This window comes from Ambystoma mexicanum, chromosome 7q (genome assembly GCF_040938575.1).
Source record: "Ambystoma mexicanum isolate Mex_15411 chromosome 7q, UKY_AmexF1_1, whole genome shotgun sequence".
NCBI lineage: Eukaryota > Metazoa > Chordata > Amphibia > Caudata > Ambystomatidae > Ambystoma > Ambystoma mexicanum.
The window spans coordinates 909,288,844-909,308,403 of NC_090941.1; the positions used below are offsets into that span (position 1 = coordinate 909,288,844).

Here is a 19,560-nt window from a genome sequence, read left to right on the forward strand (position 1 = left end):
GATGGCTTATTTTAAACTGAAATATCATGTTAGATCAATCAAAGAACAGAGGCATGCGTCTTTCCGATGGAGTAGGCCTTTTAATGTTTCTCTTGCCTCGCAGGGTGAATGACTGCATACTGCGTGTGAATGACGTGGATGTCTCGGAGGTCTCGCATAGCAGAGCAGTGGAAGCGCTCAAGGAGGCCGGCTCCATCGTCCGGCTCTATGTACGACGAAGGCGGCCAATCCTGGAGACCGTTGTAGAAATCAAACTCTTCAAGGGACCAAAAGGTACATAAAGAGCATAGCATCTGTTTAGAATGTAACAAGTATAATGTGGATATTCACTAAAATATAATAGAATATTGCATTTTGCACATCGATAAAAATATGTGTTTTGTTAAACATTGCGAGATGGCACTACATGGCAATTCTGAAATGCCCCCCCACATGGATATCTTAAAAGAAGATGCTAGTTTTGAACTTTAAAGATTATCTTCATAACTTAATAAACCTTTTCGAAGTTGTAACACTTTTTCCACTGTTACAAACCAGCCGATTTAGTGATATTTCAATCACTGTTTTGCTGATTAGCTCACATGCACAAGGACAATTTGCATCGCATTCCAAGGCATAGAAACAACATCACTCAATGATTGTTCCTTTAAACTAAATTAACAAATCCAACATCATTTCATATTAAAAAAAATATCGGGTATTGTCATTTTAATTGATTGGAATTGGAACTGTTGCTGTTATGTTTTTTAGTATTTAATGGTTGATTATGCTTATTTTAATCGAGGTATTCCAGTGCATAACATGGAGAGGCTAAAATAAGGTGGACTTTTCATGAAGTTCTCAAAGTTTTCTTAATCAATGGAACATGGTTATTTTTACCAAAAGGGTGCTGCATAACTATGTGCTATCGTGTTGCTAAGTTAAAAAATGTGATTTCGTAAAGCCTGGTTGCAATTATTATTATTATTATTATTATTATTATTATTATTATTATTATTATTATTATTATTATTATTATGGAATTTATTGACCACAGACCAAGCTTCGAGAAGAAACAGTACGCTTTACAATCATAGGGAGAATAACAAACAGGGGAGAATAGAGACACCAGGGGGTGGGGGGGGGACAATTTGTCAGCAAGGCATCTACAAGCAACCAGGAGATTAAACAGCGGGGACCAGATCACACTGTCTCAGGTAAGATGGAGAGAGGAGGGTGTGTGGAGCAAGGTGTTAGGGAGGCAATATATTTGCAATATCATTTTCTGATTCTATTAACTTGTACATATTGTGTCTCTATCCAATTGCGTTAGCACTTAAGGCTTGGCGTGCAGCCAATCCGATTGCTCTGAACGCAGGCTATATGTGCATGTACAACCCCACAGTTCTGATTATCTGAGTGATGTGCCAGCATTGGCCCTAATCACCCCATATCACCTTTTGACACCTGCCACTCATACTGCAATTAGCACCCACGCTGATCACACATAGAGGCGCTTTTGTAATGTAAACAATGAACCTGATTACTTACCTGAACCTCTAAGGAAGCTGTATTACTCTTTTGGAGTCCCCCTTCCACGTTGATAGCATCAACACAAAAAACAGACATCAGCAGTATCGTTTTTAAATTCTAAAGGGGACGCTAGAAGCCTTGTGTGCACATCACAGAAGTTATTGGGGATATAACAGGTGGTGGTGTGCTGATCTTGCAGGTAATGGCACTGTCACTAGCTTGAAAGGAACCTTGCATTAACCGAGTTGTTTACTTGTGTGATGGGCCATTTCCAACAATTCAGCCAAACCCCACAGGTAACATTTCCTCATTAGAATTTTGGGCAGCCGATATTTGAAGATAATAATGTACACAGTAATGAGCTTGTCATAATTAATTAGTCCTAATTTGACACAAAATATCTGTATGCAGAGGAGGCAACATCTAATGAAATAAAGTGACCTTCACATAGCTTCTCCTGCAGATTAATTGTTTAATATCTCAAATATTTCCATTAAATGCAATTACTCTTACCATGATGGGGAAGTGGAGCATTGGAGCACGGTCTGGAAGTTTATGCCAGGACAGAAGTACAAATCATGCAGAAATGAGACACAAGCAGTACATTCAATTGTGGTAAAATCACATCTATGCAGGGTCAAATTCCGTGCATGATCTCTTCTAAATAACCGGAACAAATTGATGCCCTTCCTCCCAGCCCCTAAGACATGGGAGAAAGTGCAACCATACAAAATCCATTAAACTCTCGGGTCCACATATCTCCTCTACGTGTCGATTTTGCTGGGACCATTTGACGTCCTCACTTTCGATGGAATAACATGATTGTGTAATGCTTGACCTTTGCATGAGCGTAATGAGCTGAGGATGGAACAGATATTCCACAGTTCTTTTTGATGCCTGGCATTTTTCCGTAACCCGGAAGTGATCTTGCTTAACATGTGTATATTTTATTGTCGCGTCCTTTATCTGCTGGTTATACATCTCACTATACACATGAACATGCCATTTGCTCCCCCGTGACAATGACACATTGCTAAAGAAATGTAAGGTCATAAAAGACTATTCTTAAATCTTAAAAAATGTTCTTCGCCATCTGTTACTTCTTCATGTGTTGTACTCCAGCATTTCTGGATCAAAGGAGCATTACTTTGGTACTACGGCCATTCATTTAATCCTCTTCCGGACATTTTTCAGTTGCTTCTCTTTATTCCAGCATATTGAAGTCATCATCCCCATGAGATATTTTAGAAAAATGTGCACATTTACATAGTGCGTATGACAGCAATTCAAGTACCTGATGGTTTGTCATTGTGTGCTGTCCATTGCATTGTCTGTAAGATCCACTGAAAGCCAGTTTCCGTCCCCTGGAGCTTAATGTTCATGATCCCAGCCTCACCCCTTCTCTTCCCTCTGTCCTCCACCTGCCTGTTCTTCACCTCTCTTCCCTTCACAGTGTTGCACTCACCCTGTCATGAACAATTTCAATTGTCTGGTGCCCTTCCTTGAGTTCATGGCCGTTATCTCTATCTTTGTTCGATGGCTGCACCCCACCAATAATGTCGATCAATAGTGTAGCTGTCATGGCTTATTTAGAGCAGTGCTGTTTCTGTAAAAAATTCACTAGCATTCCTTCTGAACTTCTTCCAAATATGACATTCTAATGTATCCAAATCCATGTAGTGTATCATTTGGCACTTTATTCGGTTTATGTCATAATCCCACATTTTAAAGCCCGAACACGTAGTCGCAGTTATGAGGTTGACATTTTGGTGCATTTCCCCGAAGAGTATGCACAAAATCAATTGAAACAAAAGACTGGGATGACATTTACTCACAATGTTTGTGACACAACAATTCATCCATGTGCCTACCACCTTCAAAGTATTGCAACCAAAAATGAAGGTAAAAGGGTGACAGAAAACCAAAGACTCCTGAAACCATTGCACACTCAAGAAGGTTAAACCTCTAAGAGATTACAGGTGAACTGTTATTAAAGATGTTTAAAAGCCATTTGTGATTTCAGTGGAAGGAATTATCTAGTTGGACAGTTGGTGAATACCTGTTGTGAAGAATCCCACAGATCCCTCACTGAAACCCTGCCTAAAGTCTTCATTCTGTGTTAGTGTTTCCCTTTAGAAATCCTCATCAGTAAGGCATTTGATATAAGTTTTACTTTAAATAAAATGCCATGTTTTGAACAATCATCAAAAATGTGTCAGCCTCAAATTGCTGTCCCCCCACACTGTCTTAGACACATGCTTATTTGTATTTTACACACCATACTGGCAACATTATTATTGATTTTTGTCAGACACCCTTAAAAAAGACCCAAGGGATTAAGTAAAGAGGAAGAGACATTACTCTATACATGAAAACGTCCAAAGAATAATTCTTCATACTAACCTCTCTCCCTGGCTGTTCAACCATTACCTGCCACCCTTTGCACACCGCATTGCTGCTCTCTGCTCCAACTTTCAGTGCTATGCGGATGGCACTACCTCATCTTCTGCCTCTGTTTGTCTGCTGTTAGGAAAGATGTCATAATTGTATGTAATTTTCCCTCCATGTGTACACCCCCAAACTTTTTGCTGCTATTTGGACACCATAGAATAACTTTGCCAGAGAAGCACATCCTTCAGCTGCACTCCTCTGTGCTTTCACTCACTTTTAATGTGGAAACTGACATGCCCTTAAGACAGTCAGTACTGGGAAACTTTGTTTCCCTTAGTCCTTTTCCCAGGTTGCAACTTTTATGCAACACGTAACAAATACACAATGTACCTTCCAGTACAGTGTACTTAGGTCTGTAGTAATTTTCAAAAGGGCCTCTGGGCAAACCAGTGGACTGACTGTGAAGGACCGGAGGGGGGTGTCTGTACTTCTGCTCTCTATAGGCAGAGGAGAGGCACAGAGGACCCCAGCCAAGATTCTCTATTATTGGTACGTGGTCGAGCAATCAAGGCCTAGCTTCTCAGAAAGGTGATGCGGGCTGGTTCTTAAGTACAGTGTAGTCCCCAAGCAGCCACAAAGGAATGTCCACACACTGCATCAGTTAAAGCACGGTCTTTATATAATTAATATTCAGGGTTATGTACAATATCACGATAACTCACTTTGTACTTGGTTATCTATAATGGCAAATATACAGTTTTTTACGTGGTACCACAATTACTATTAGATCTCTTTAAAGTGCATCAACTGTACGGTTAAATGGCACACAAATCAGTTTGTAAAGGAAACCAACAATAGAGGTAAGAGGAAAGCAGTTGGTAAGAACAATTGGCAGAAATACTGGTCACTACCGTTAACCACAGTTCTGTGTGGAGATCCCCCCACCTGGGCAGCCTGTAGAATAAAGATACAAGCCCTGTCCATATATTGTTCACAAGATACTTCCTCAATAGTTCTGCAACCCCAAAGTACCTGGCGTTGTAGCGTTCCTCGTCGGGGGAATCAACAGCCCTTCTTGAGTGTCCTTCCTTTAAGGCAGGAGTCATGGGTCGTCGAACATCCAACGGAGAACAGGGTGAGCTACGACGGTGAAGTGGCAGCTTCGTTCCTAGCGGTGCTCCTTGACGGGGAAGCGTAAACGTCCTGCAAGGAAGAGGCATGCGGGGCACCTCGGTGTCGATAGTTTGGGACCGCAAAGAGTTTGAAGAACTGTGGCCCAGCAAAGGTGTCGAGGTGTCTCTGTGGTCTTTGGGTGGCGGGAAACCCACCAGTGGATGCTCCTTGGCGCATCGACGGTCAGGTCTTTTCCTCTCCGGGATAAGACGGCGGCGATGCGGATGAGAGCGTCCTTGGATTAGAAAGTTCTTAGGCAAACGGGAGCACGTCGGCTCCGGTCGGCGGCAGCGGTCGTCGACAGTGGCGGACAACAGTCCGGGCGCTTTTCCTTGTGATTCCTCAGCAGTCCCCGCCTGTCGAAGGTGTGTCTACCAGGGAGCTTTGGCAATGATCAGTTGGTGCACGATGGTCCCTTGTAGCTCAGGAAGAGGGCGCCTTACTAAGTCCTCTCTGGGTCAGTCCTTGGAGACACAGCAGTTTTCAGACTGTGAAGGAGAGCAACAGCAATTCTTCTCGTCCAGCAGGGCTTCAAGGTCAAGCTTCAGTTTTACTCCAGTTACTCGTCGTAGTGGACTTCAGCTTCTGAACACGATTACTAGCAGTGAGAGGTCCCCAGATATGCTGTTGATCTCCCATTCATTCCGCTGGGTCATACTCAAGCCTCCAATCACGGCCAAGGGCATTCATGCAGGCAGGCAGCCAATCAGGCACACAGTGTCAAGGAGTTCCCCCCTTCTCACCTGGGTCCGTTCTTTGCTGGAGTCCTTGGTCGCTGCCTTCTTGTGGACGGACCTGGTTTTGAACAAAGCTGCCCAAGTCTCTTCCGACTCCAGAGTGCGTTCAGTTTCTGGGACGCGGGTCTAGTAATCCGGGAACTAGAAAAGGTGCAACTAGCACATGAGACCAAGAAATAGGAGGAAAGGAAGGGGGCAAGGAACGGGTAGATAGACAGGTACAAGGAAACAATACCACGAGCTACGGCACAAATGTCGGATCACTACTTTGCAATAGCATTGAGCCGCGTGGAGCCGCGGAAGGCGTGGTCTATTAATAGAATACGTTACGTCCAGCGCGTGGAGAGAAAAAGGAGTTTCACGCTGGATGACCATGTTGGGAGTATTATGGAGTTCAAGCCCCATTGTGACAAGGACCAGGAAATCCAAAAGGGACGTGTTCTGTAGTTCATGACAGCATGCCTCCTCCGAAGACCCTTTCCTCCAGGTTTGCCTTGGTGTATGAGGTGAAATCTTCTGAGCAACCGAGGGGCCTTGATATTAGAAATAGGTTCCCAGGTTCTTTCACTAGGAGGGTATCCTTTCCATTCAACCAGGTTTTGAAGCTGGCCCCGTTTATACCTGGAATCGCAAATCGGGGTACCTCATATTCCAGTTGGTTGTTGACCAGCAGAGGAGGAGGTCTACAGGATTTCTGGGAGGATGGAATGTAGAGTTTCAATAAAGAGGTATGAAAAACTGGATGAATTTTGTTCCAGGAGTCTGGTAGTTTGATCCGGTACGAGACGGGGTTAATAATTTCCTTGATGGGAAATGGACCATAGTAACGGGGGGCCAATTTGTTTGGTCTTAGATGTCAGGGTAGTCATTTTGATGACAACCATACTTGGTCACCGACTGCATAAGAGGGGCCTGGTCTTCTTTTGGAATCTGCATATCTCTTGGTCTGTGATCTGGCCTTCTCTAAGTGTTCCTTGGCCTCCTGGTGTATGTTGACGAGGGTTTCCATCCAGGAGTCAACAGTAGGTACCGGTGTAGAATGAGGAAGAACAGAGGGTAAAACCGATGGATGGAACCCTTGACTACAATAAAAAGGACTGGTTTTGAGCGCTGAATGTTCGGAGTTGTTGTAGGCGAATTCAGCAACGGTTATCAGGAGTGACCAGTCATCCTGGACCTTGGTGGCGAAACATCGAAGATACTGTTCCAGGGTCTGATTCACACGTTCTATGGCTCTGTTGGTTTGGGGGTGATACCCTGAATAGAGGGCACGTTGAATTCCCAGAATTCAACAGAGATGTTTCCAGAATTGTGAGACGTATTGAGGTCCTCTATCAGATATGATCTTGGAAGGAAGTCCGTGCAGGCGGAATATGTGTTCCAGAAAGATTCCAGCTAGTTCGGAGGAGGATGGTAGTTTACTGAGGGGAGTAAAATGAGCCATATGAGTGAACAAGTCTATGGTAACCATGATAGTAGTGTATCCTCGAGATGGTGGTAGTTCCACAATGAAGTCTGAAGCGATGAATTCCCATGGCCTAGTTGGCAGTGTTGGTTGCAGTAGAAGACCCGCCGGTCTCTTGTTATCATGCTTATTTTCAGCACAGACAACGCAAGCTTGGACGTAGTGCTGTACATCAGTCTTCATCTTAGGCCACCAGAACTGTCTCTGTATAAAACGGAGGGTATTGGTGATGCCACGATGCCCGGAGTGAAGTGTGTCATGACAGAGGTTTATTATTTTCTGTTGTAATTTCTGTGTAGGAATGAGCAGTGCATTGTCGTTGAATAAATATCCTTCCTTGGCTCTTAGATTCCATTGATTTTTCCTTGACATATCCTTCAATAACTCAGATGATTGGGTTTGCGCTCGGATTTCTTCCAGGAGGTTGACTGCTTAAGCTACGAAGATTGTGGGGGAAAACATCTTAGGATATGCCATATCTTCAGTGGTTACGTAGTTAGGACGTCGAGACAAGGTGTCAGCTATCAGATTTTGTGATCCAGGGACATGAGTGAGGTGGAACTGGAACTGGGCAAAAAAGTAGGCCCAATGCGCATGACGACTATTTCTACATTCCAATAACTGTAGAATATGAAGATTCTGATGGTCCGTACGGACTTGGACGGGATGTCTATCTCCCAGAAGTAGATGCTGCCATTCAGTGAAGGCTTGGCGGATGGCTAACAATTCCTTTTCCAGGACAGAGTAGTGTGTTTCATTCGGAGATAAGCAATGGGGTGTTCCAACTTATCTTCTAATTTCTGTTTCAACACTGCTCCTATGACGTAATTAGAGGCATCTGTTTCCACTAGAAATGGTTGGCTTATGTCGGGTTGGGCTAAAATAGGAGCTTGTGTAAACTCGGTCTTCAAATGCTGGAATGCTGTGTCTTGCTGTGTGGACCAGATAAAAGGGGTGTCCTTCTTTAAGAGACCAACGATCGGTTGAACAATCTCGGAAAAGGTGGATATGAACTTTTGGTAGAAATTGGCAAGTCCCAGGAAGAATTGAACTTGTTTCACGGACGTGGGAGCAGGCCATTCCAGAAGGGCCTTTACCTTTGAAGGGTCCATACCAATTCCCTCTGGGCTAAGGATAAATCCTAGGTAGTGAACAGAGGTAACGTGAAACAAGCAATTTTCGGGTTTGGCCAAGAGTTGGTGTTCACTGAGTCTTTGTAGTGCTGCCTTTACGTGTTCTTCCTGCTTTTGAGGGTCTTTGGAAAAGACCAATCCGTCATCCAGATATACAATAACGAAGAGGAACAACATGTCAGAGAACACCCTATACATAAAACGTTGGAAGACTGCCGGGGCATTAGCTAGTCCAAAGGGCATGACCAGGCATTCGTAATGGCCAAAGGGTGTTCTAAAGGCGGTTTTCCACTCGTCTCCTTCCTGGATACGGATCAAATGATAGGCACCCCGGAGATCCAACTTGGTGAATATTACCGTGCCTCTTACGGCTTCCAGTATATCTGAAATCAAGGGTAGCGGGTATCGGTCTTTGAGGGTGCATTGATTTAGGCCACTATAATTCGAGGCGGGGTCTGAGTTCCTGGGTATCCTTTTTGGGAACAAAGAATAACGAAGCACCGGCTGGAGATTTTGAAGGTCTTATGGTGCCATTTTCAAGGTTGGTATCCAGGTATTCTTTGAGGGCCTTTTTCTTGGGTTCAGAAAGGATGAACATCCTGCCAAAGGGAATCACTGCTGAGGGTTCTGTTTCTATTGCGCAGTCTTCAGGCCTGTGTGGGGGTAAGGCCTGGACTATGGCAGTCGAAAACACATCAGCGTAACCTTGGTAGTCCTCAGGGACTCTTATGATATTGGAAACCACGAGTGGTGTTTCTTGGTCTTTATGCGGTTCCTTAGGAGGTGTTAATGAAGGTTCCAGGAATAGGCAGTGAGACATACGAAACTCTGAGCCTAGGAATAGTGATCCTGCTGTCCAGTTGACATCCGGATTATGTTTTTGTAACCAGGGCATACCCAATACCATGGGGTAGTGGGCTGACCTAATGATGTCGAACATATTCAGCTCTTGATGGTGATTTATTGAGAGCTGATCTCCTTGGTCTGCAGGCTTATGGGCCCTGAAGTGAGGGGTCTTCCGTCAATTGCTTCCACATGCTGCAACGTACTTTGTGTCTTGTACGGAATCTGGTGACTAGCAACCCAATCATGATCAATGAAGATCCCCATTGCTCTGTAGTCTACCAAGGCCAAAATGGGATAGGTCTTGTCCTTGGAGGGTTATAGAAATGCCTGTAGTATGACCAATTTGTTTTGTCGAGGAGAGTTCAAGGATGGAATTGATGTGGAGCAAGCATCTCTCTCCCGAAGCTCTGCTCCATCTAGGATCGGGAGCTGGCGTTTCTCGAACGCCGAGGGGGGGCAAGAGGACATTCCCTAACCAAATGTTTGTCCGAAGCACAATGCATACACAACCCCGTATGAATCCTTCTCATCCTTTCTTGCGGGGATATGGGTCCATGGAAGGCTCCTACCTGCATGGGTTCTGGTTCTGTGACTGAGCCTGGGTTTGTGTCCGTTCTGATGGTGCTCTCAAAGGACACCGTGGAAGGATTTCCCCTGGATTTCTTCTTTTCAGCCTTCCTTTCCTGGATACGGAAGTCTGTTTGCATGGCAAGGTCCATTAGTGCCTGAAATGAGTTTGGTCGAGCCACTTTGGCCAACTCATCCTTAATCTCATCATTCAGTCCTCTCCTGAACAGGGTGAAACTCGCCTGAGAGGACCAATCAGCTTCCTTGGCCAATTGTTTGAATCGAGTCACATAAGTGAGCATATCCTGGGAACCCTGCTGAAAGTCTAACAGACGTTCCTGGGCACTAAAGATCTGCTCAGGGCGATCAAACATGTTTTTAAGGGCCTGTATGAACCCATCATAGTCATCTAGGAGGGCATTGCCGGAGTTAATGAGGGGTGTTGCCCAGGTTCAGACATTCCCGGAAAGGGGGGAAATTATGAATCCCACCTTAGCCCTGGGAGTCGAAAAGTAATAAGGCTTAAATGTAAAGTGGGCCAAACATGAATCCAGGAATCCACAAAGGGTTTTTGCCGACCCATCGTATTTGTCAACAATGCCGCCCAACAAGACGCTTTCTTTTGTGGCTGAATCCCGGGATAGGACAAATTGTTTGAGTGCGGCGTTTTCCGCCTTTAGATTTTGGACCTCGGTTGATAGTTCTTGCATGCCACGCATCAGGTCCTAAACAGCGGCTTCCATGTCGCTATCGAGTTTGGTCGGGTGGTGTCTCAAACTGTTAAGGAGTTCCCCCCTTCTCACCTGGGTCCGTTCTTTGCTTTAGTCCTTGGTCGCTGCCTTCTTGCGGACGGACCTGGTTTTGAACAAGGCTGCCCGAGTCTCTTCCGACTCCAGAGTGTGTTCAGTTCCCGGGACGCGTGTAGGAAAGGTGCAACTTGCACACAAGTCCAGGAAATAGGAGGAAAGGAAGGGGGCAAGGAACGGGTAAATAGACAGGTACAAGGAAACAATACCGCGAGCTACGGGACACATGTCGGATCGCTACTTTGCAATAGCATTGAGACGCGCGGAGCCACGGAAGGCGTGGTCTATTAATCAGACCCTCCAGCTTATTGCAATTTTGCGATCCCGCAAAATGCAGCGAAAACGGCCGTTTTGCGCAAAATGCCGCAAAAATGGCCGTTTTGTGCAAAAATTAATTAATTTTTTTTTTTTTTTTTAAAGTAATCTGCAAAAATTACTGTTTTGAAAAAAAGAATCCTCAGGGTGCCAGGTGCTCAACTTTTTTTTTTGTTTTTATTTACACAAGAAATGAAATCACTTGCGCCCCAAAAATTGCAGCCCAATCCACAAGGGACACATGAATGGGCACATTTTATATGCGCGCCCATTCAGATGGCCTTTTTCACCTCCTTGATCAAATAAAGTGGCGTTTCTGTCAATTTAAAAGCACATCCCTCATTTCCAAGCAAGATGCACTTTTAAATGTGCAGAAATTGTAGGCAACCCTACGCGCACGGGATGTGGGGCTGCCACTGCATGACAGGGTCTTTCCTGACCCTGTCATGCATTTCTTTTAAGGTATGAACCGCTGCTGAGTCGCTTGCATTTCTGTTCCTCAAACAGGATAAAAATGCATTTTTTGGGTCACATTTTACAGCGGCAGGCACCTAGAGTGCCTGTCCCTGTGAAAGGCGCTGGGAGCTTGCAGAACACTGTCGGGAGAGCGATTCTATTCAAAGTACTCCCCATTTTGATGACAAAAATCTATCGAATGTTACAATTTGACCAATTACGTGCAGTACTATTCGATCGATTTTTATAAATACTGAACATGTGTTGCGGGGGTGTCACCCGCTCCCCTTGTTTAGTATTTTTGGTCTAGGGTGGTTGCAGAAGTGTTTTCCCCTTTTTCCTCAAAATTGGAGGCGGGGATAGAAAAAAAAGGAAAATAACGAAAAAAGGACCCTGCAGAGTCGGATCCGACCCGCGTTAGAGGGACGGATCCGACCCGCGTTAGAGGGACGGATCTGGCACCGCAGGGTTGCAGGGGAAGCTGCAGCGACCAAGCGGTTAAGTAGGGGAGGGGGTCGGGTGGTGGTGAAAGGTACATTTTGGGTTGTTTGGCTGAAGTGCAAATCAATTTGCAGCAAAATTGACTACGGTCAATTCCGCCGCAAATAATTACACTTCGGTCAAACAACCCAGAACACCATTCAAGGCAGCTGCCAGCGCACAATTTGCGCTACAGCTCAAGCCTGTGGAAATGCGCCGGTCACCTTTGAGAATAAGGTGACCTGCTCATTTCCAAAAATGGGTTGTCTAAAAATAGCATATCCTCCGTTCTTTTTTTAAATGCCCCCTCATTTGAGGAACTGGGACAAAATCTACATTTAAAAAAAAATAATAAAAATGGTTACACTATGAGAGAGAGGGAGAGTGATGGGTGAGATGTGAAGTGATGGGCAAGAAAGCAGAGGAAGAGCAGTGGGTCAGAGGAGGAAGTGCTGCACAAGAGAGCAGAGGAAGCAGTGATGCGGTGGGCCAGAAATCTGAGAGCGAGCAGAGGTACAGAAAGTAGAGGAAGCGGTTGGCCAGAAAGAGGCAGTGAGCTGCAGATTGGGAAAAAGGATGAGGGAAGAATGTGATAGAATGGGAGAAAAGATGCAAGATGCAGAAGCAGCACAAAAGAATGAAGGACTGTATATTGAGGGAGGAATTGTAGAGTGTAAGGTGTGAGTTGGGAGTATGATTTGGAGTGTGGCAGGGGCTGGGCAGTGCAGATTGTGACTTGACAGTGTGACATAGTACGTGAGTATTTGTATGACAGAGTGAGAGGTTAAGGAATGTAAGTTATGATGGAGAGTTGGTGAGATGTTTGTGGGTGTTTGGGGGATTGGAGAACATAGAAGGGGAATATTTTCAGCATTACAATTGATAATGATCAATTTAGTTAAAACTATTAAATAGGCATGAACATTAAACCAGAAATGTAGCCAAATCAAACACTGTTCTGCCAAGCCAGAGACATCTGGGACTCTTCCTATTAAATTAATACAAAAGACACATAATAATGATACCCTGGCTCTCTTCTAGCCTTGCACTCTAACTATTTCCTGCAATGTGGCAATCTTACACCCTCCAGTTAATACAAAATGTCCCGCAAAAATGCCGCAATAAATAAAGTTTGTGCCGCAAAATTTGCCATTTCATGCCGCAAAATTTGCCATTTCATGCCGCAAAATCCTGGAAGGTCTGATTAATAGAATACATTACGTCCAGCATGTGGAGCGAGAAAGGGGTTTCACGCTGGACGACCATGTTGGGTGTATTATGGAGTGCAAGCCCTGTTGTGACAAGGACCAGGAAGTCCAAAAGGGACGTGTTCTGTAGTTCATGACACACAGTGCATTCAGGCCATTCACTTCTCTCCACACAATCATAACAAGTTATGTGTATTGGAACAAGTACCCAGCCATTCAACACTCCACACTGCATTCATATAGTTTTGGGCAGGGCTGTCTCAGTCATTATGTCAAACACCAGATACTAGACACCCACAACACAGAATGCGTATTCGTCACACACTCCATTCACCCAGGTCCCACCCACAGGCGTACCCACAACATACGGTCATTGGGAAGGCTCCAGCCAGTCTGGTCGGCACTTCCCTACATTACCATATATGAAACTTCCACCCAACAGCCAGTCAGGAGGAAGGGACAGAGTCAGGGCTTCCCGGGACTTCGGGAAGATCAAGGTAACAGGCGATGGAAGGCAAGAGGCCACAGGGGCCATCTTGTTTCTGTCAGGAATCTACCAATTCCAATGACAGGGCCTGGGCATCCCAAAATTGAGGACGCTCATGGCACCAGTCAATTAAGCACAGAGCTGCCACCAGCCCATACCCTGCTCTGTGGGCCACACACAGGTGCCCAAAAAAAGGACACAGGGTTGTACCCCCACCCATGGGTGCCATAAGGGTATCCCATGGGTCTGTTCACCAAAACCAAAGGAGAGAGCTGCACCGCCAGGAGACCCACATGAACTTGTGCGTGGAAAACACATCAGAACACACGATAAAAGGCAGTAAAAGACAAGGATACAGAGGCCCTGTCCCTCCGATGCATTTCCAGCATCACACTGAGCAGCTCACCCAGTTGCTTTGCTCTGTCACCGCCGCCGTTTCGAGGAGGCCCTCGGAAATTAGTATACTGCTAGCTCTGTGTCCATGGCACCCTCACACCTAATTTCTTACACTTGGTGTTCCCAGGTCTGAAGTGAGATGAGTGCGCCAGGACCGGAGCATATGCGGTTACCGTGTTGCCCTGCCATGACAACAACCTTTGAAAGTAAGCTGCATTTTTGACCCCCTTGCCCCTGAAGCCTGCTGCAGTGAAACCGGGTCGATCCATCCACCTGGAGCGGAGAAATCACCACTGTCCCGTTTGGGAATCCTCACTGTATCTCAGGAACTGAAAGCCGCAGAGACGCCCTTTTTGTTGCGTTAGAACCTGCAAGCAAAGTGGACTGAACTGGCAAAGTTTGGGTCCGAGAGCGCCTTGGACCGGTGAGTTCTTCCAACACTAACTGGTGGCCCCTAGCGCCAGGGCCCCTTTGAATGCACGAGTGGCCCCTGAGGGTCCCTCTCCTTTCCACTGCTAGTGTGAACTAGTGACTCCATCCCGCACTCTGGAACTGCCTCTGCCTTTAAGTGGAGGTCCTCCCTGAATAGTGGGAACGTATTCTTTATCGCCTCATCTACCTTCCTGAGCTGCTAGAGACCCCTGAAGAGACCCTGTTTTACCCATTGGAACAACCACGTACACCTGCATTGCATGTACCATTGAGCACAAGGCTCCTCTCTTCTTAGGGCTTGGACTGCCTCTTAGTTAGGTGTGTTGCTGCCTGTTTCCTTCCCATCTAGGTTGACATATTTCGTGCATTTAACCCTTTAGACCCCAATGGTCTTGTATATGCATTGTGTTGATAGTGTTGTGTTGATCTACTGAGTATTGATGTGATTAATTTGCTACGGCCTGAGTTACAAAGGCCTTGTAATAAATGTGCCTATATTTTTGATATACCACCTTTCTGGGAGTAATCTGTAAGTGTCCTTGCACTGTGTGCTCATTGAGGTCTTTCAGTCACCCTCACCCCTCCTGAGACTTAGTTTTGACTGCCTGCCATAGCTTCCTTGATTGGTCTGGCTTGTCCAGAGGTTATCCTGTCCAATAAACTAGGCTGACCTTCTGAACCTCTTCCCACCAGGTCAGACTTCAGAAATCCATCTTAACAAATTGGTGTACAGTGGTGGGATAGGACTGAAGGTATCCAGTGTTGCACAGTAGTGAAGGCATTTCAAGTTATTTCCACCCAGGACACAATGTGAATTGTTGTAGCATAAATGAAAAAGCCATAGACCTATCTACAGTATGGAAACAAGAACCTTGTTAACCTTAAATGCTTCTAAATCTGAAACATTAAGAAAGATGTGGGCTGAGAGGGGTTTACCAGCTCAAGGCACAAACTTGGGAATGAGTCAAAGAATCATGGAATGGCAAGAGTCACAACTCAGTGCCATAGCTCCTGAGGAAAGAGCAAAAGGTGGTGGGGCTGCTCTCAGTGGCAGAACTGACAAGTCTATTGCTGCACTTATCAATGGGACCCATGAGGATTTAGATGATGTGATGTCTAATGTTTCCTCTGCCAGTGCTGATGCTGAGGCCATGCTTGAATTCAAGAAGCAAGAACTGCTGTTTAGGCAGAAGAAGCTTGGACTGCCTCTTAGTTAGGTGTGCTGCTGATGTCAAAGGGGCCTAAAGAGTACCTGCACTGCCTGTTTCCTTCCCATCTAGGTTGTCGACATATTTTGTGCATTTAACCCTTTAGACCCCAATGTATTGATAGTGTTGTGTTGATCTACTGAGTATTGCTGTGATTCTTTTGCTATGGTCTGAGTTACGAAGTCCTTGTAATAAGTGTGTCTTTATTTATGATGTAACACCTGTCTGGGACTAATTTGTAAGTGTCCTTGCTCTGTGTGATCATTCAGGACTTTCAGTAACCCTCACCCCTCCTAAGACTTAGTCTTGACTGCTGTTACACTCACCTGGTCTCTGCGTTGTCATTGGGGCACGGTTGCAGCCCTCCCGGTGGTGAGGTCGCTCGGGTCCAACTTCGCACTCTGGGCTTATGTGGTGACTGATGGTAATAGGTGATGCTGCTCAGGACTGATCCTGTTGATTAATTTTGGCGAGCACTCTGTCCTGCTGCTTCTGGTAGGGCGCTTGAATGATCTGGACCGAGTTCCTTCACTGATCCCTTGCAAGTGGTAGTCCAGTCCTGCTGCGACTAAGCCACTATACTTCAGGTAAGTGTTCCCGTTTGCCTTTGTCTTTCCTCGTCTGTTTTTGTTGTATTGTAAAGTTTGTTGCCTTGTATTGCTGTCCGTTCCACTTTTGATGTTTGCTCTTTTGCTTTCTTCCCTTGCAGGCGATGTTGCTGGCCCGGGTGAAGGTGCGGAGCTCGAAGCGACAGCCGGAGGGAATGAGGAATGAGCCTGCAGTGGTACAGTAGCTGGTAAATTGTTAACAAGGGGCGCGCTGGGTTCATATGCTGCGCAGCCCTAGGATGGATGTTCTAACCTTGTCTTTCTTCTTCTTCACAGGGTCCGAGTTTGTGGATGCGGAGTGCGGTGCTGCTGCATCGGGATCAAGATCACTGGATGTCAGGAGATGAGTCTGCAGATGAAGCGATGAAGGACCGGTTTCCTGGAGGTGAGTATGCAGGAGAATGCCTGGTTTCAAAGGTAAGTAAACTGGTCCAAACAGCGGTGAGCATCACGTTGCACGCGAGTGCACAGTAACGCGAAGCACTGGCCTTAAGGATGGAGCAGCTTATATAACTGAGCTTCTGAAGCCATGCCAACCAGGATCAGCCTGCCTTTCACACCCTGCCACACCCGATGAGGCAGCACATGAGGATGTTCTCGGGAATAAAGGCTTTCGGCTCCTTCAAGTTCTTGTAAAATAAAAGCACGCCTGCACTGAAATAAAGTAAAAGCACTCCTGCACTGAAATGAAGTGTTCCTGCTCATATCTCTATATGAGACTGGTGCCAAAGGCACCAGGACTGAGTCCAGCCAGGCTCCCTCTGTTTATAGGTCCCAAAGGGACATAAGTGAGTCAAGTGACCAATTGTGCCCATCACATGATGGTGTGTTTTTTGTGTTCTGGGGCCTGTGGCCATGACAACCGCCTGCCATAGCTACCTTGATTGGTCTGGTTTGGCCAGAGGTTACCCTGTTAAAAAAAACTAGGCTGGCCTTCTGAACCTCTGCCCACCAGGTCAGAGTTCAGAAATCCATCTTAACATCTGCCATCCAGGATTGGTGTGCCACATATTATCTGTGCTTTAATGTCAGTAAAACAGAGATTCTTCTCATCAGCACACCTGCACCCTCCTTTCCTGCCACTCTTTGGCCGGCCTCCCTTGGCCTTCTGCCTGCTCCCACCGGTGAGGCTAAGAACCTCGGGTTGTTTTCTACGCCACACTCTCCTTCTCTCCTCACATCTCTGATGTCTCTACAAAGCCAAACGACCAACTGCACCTCCTCAGAGGTATTCTTCCTTTCCTCTCCTTCCCCCAGAAGCTTATTGTCTATAGAGCTCTGTTTCTCTCTAGGCTTGACTACTGCAAAAGCCTCTTTCTAAATCTGCCTGGTTCTATTCTCCACCCTCTGCAACTCATCCAGAAAAGGACTGTGAGATTTGTCCTTGGTTTCAAGCCCTGGGATCGTATCTCTCCAGCCCTGAAATCTCTTCATTGGCTCCCAGTGGCTGCAAGGGTTAAATTCAAGACCCTCTGCATTGTACACGATGCTTTCTGGGGCCTGGGTCCAAAATACTTTCAACTCTTCCTCTGTAAATACCTTCCCACTCAAGCTCTTCGCTCCTCCACCTACAACTCCCTCACGGTCAGTCTCTTCTCCAAGCAACGAGTTGGGGGTAGATCTCTTTCCTCAGCTGGGGCCCCCCTCTGGAACAGCATCCCTGCCACTCTGAAATTTGAGGAAAACCATCTCCGGTTCTGGAAGCACCTCAAGACCATCCTCTTTGCTTCTGCCTTCGACCTTCTTCGCCCCTGCTGAACTGTCTGCTTTGGCTCTGTGCACCTGGCTACCCTCTGATTTCGGGCCCAGGTCCCTGCCCGCCCAGACACACACCTGCACTGCCTCCTGGAAACCCTTGCACTTGGGTCTGTATCTGTAACCCTACAGTCCCTTACCTGCACTTAACAGACAACCCTAGTCTGTGCATTAACCTCACAATTGACACCTTGCTGGCTGAACTACCAGTTTTTGTTTTTATCCCTTGCTCAGCATTTACCACCTTTCCCCTCTCCCTTACACTTTTCCCCTTTTTCCCCCCCTGACCTTGTGCATTCTCACTGTCACTTGGCCTAGTAAAACCGTTGTTTTGTCCTCCCTTGTTTTCCCCTCCCTTGCCACGCCACGCTCTGAAACCTGTGTGTACGAGCGCAATACAAATACAATATCATATCATATCATACTGTCCACATCTTAATTTCACACCATGTTTGTATTTTGTAGGGTCCGTCTGTAATAGATGACGTCCCCTTTAGAACTGTATAGAAACGTTCAACACCAGTAGTGTGGTAATAACCCCCAGTCTGTGGCCTCTTACTTGAACTCTCTGGCCTATGAATTGGCCTGCTCCAGAAAACAATGGCAGATGCTGGAGAAGAACAACATGTAAAACAATAAACTGTTGAGGAACACCCAGCAGTTCTGGGAAAATGCTGCAACCCAATTTGAAAGGATGTATTTAAGCTCCAAACCTTTTGAGCTTGTAAACGAGTGCCATGCATGATGATTTATGTGCCTTCTCAAAGGAGATTCTATGTACAATGTCTAGAGAAATGTATGCACCGCTTCTGCACTATGCAGAGGAATCGAACTGGATGGCTTTAAGCCAACATTGTGGTGCATACATATTACACCAAGAAAAAAACATATTGAGCAATAAAGGGAAATCTAAAATAATTGGGGATGCAGAAGATCAGTAAGGAATAGTAAAGGAAGATCAATACCCGGATGTGCATATTGAGCATGTATTTAAATTCAGCATCCCACTAGTGCAATGCTTTACTATAGAAATATGAACTAATGTATGTGTTCTTAGAACATGAAAACGTGAAAGAATTCAAATTCCTCAGCAAGTGCCTTGTGTTTTTTTTATGTGTACAAAAGCGAACAGTTAATATGGGCGACAAGTGAATCGCCTTCTGCAGGCAAAGCTTACCAGTGTCTTCATGTAACGGGCAGACATAGGATGGCAAGACACCAATGTAAGTTCGGTCTGCTCTGAAAAAGCTAGCCCACTCTTCCTCTAGAACGCTCACTCAGCAATATCACTTGCAGATCATGGGAACACAATACCAGTTGAGTATGCTGTAATGAGCATCAGTTTTACTTGAAACCATCTGATAGACCAGATATGGAGTTAATTTGTAAAACCTGTGTGCAACTTCAAGACTAAACCTTCCTCTGAGAGGGAACTATGCAAAATGGGCAAGGTAGGGAGAGCGCTCTCCCTACCATTGTTCAAGCTCTAATGAAAAGGGAATTTTTTTTAAGAGGTAATATTTTTGAGTATTCAGCAATATGCCCTGATTTTTTGTAATACTTTTCCTTATGCAATCTTGAAAAA

General features: G+C 45.7%; 1 protein-coding gene across 6 annotated transcripts in view; it reads left to right on the forward strand.

Moving 5' to 3' along the window:
* DLG2 (discs large MAGUK scaffold protein 2) overlaps window positions 1-19,560 on the forward strand; it is a 5,493,568-nt gene that overhangs the window by 2,475,928 nt on the left and 2,998,080 nt on the right. For all 6 annotated transcript variants that reach the window (XM_069639853.1, XM_069639851.1, XM_069639850.1 and 3 more), the window contains one exon: window positions 104-273. In XM_069639853.1, coding sequence (XP_069495954.1) covers window positions 104-273 — 170 coding nt within the window. The remainder of the gene's footprint in view (window positions 1-103; window positions 274-19,560) is intronic.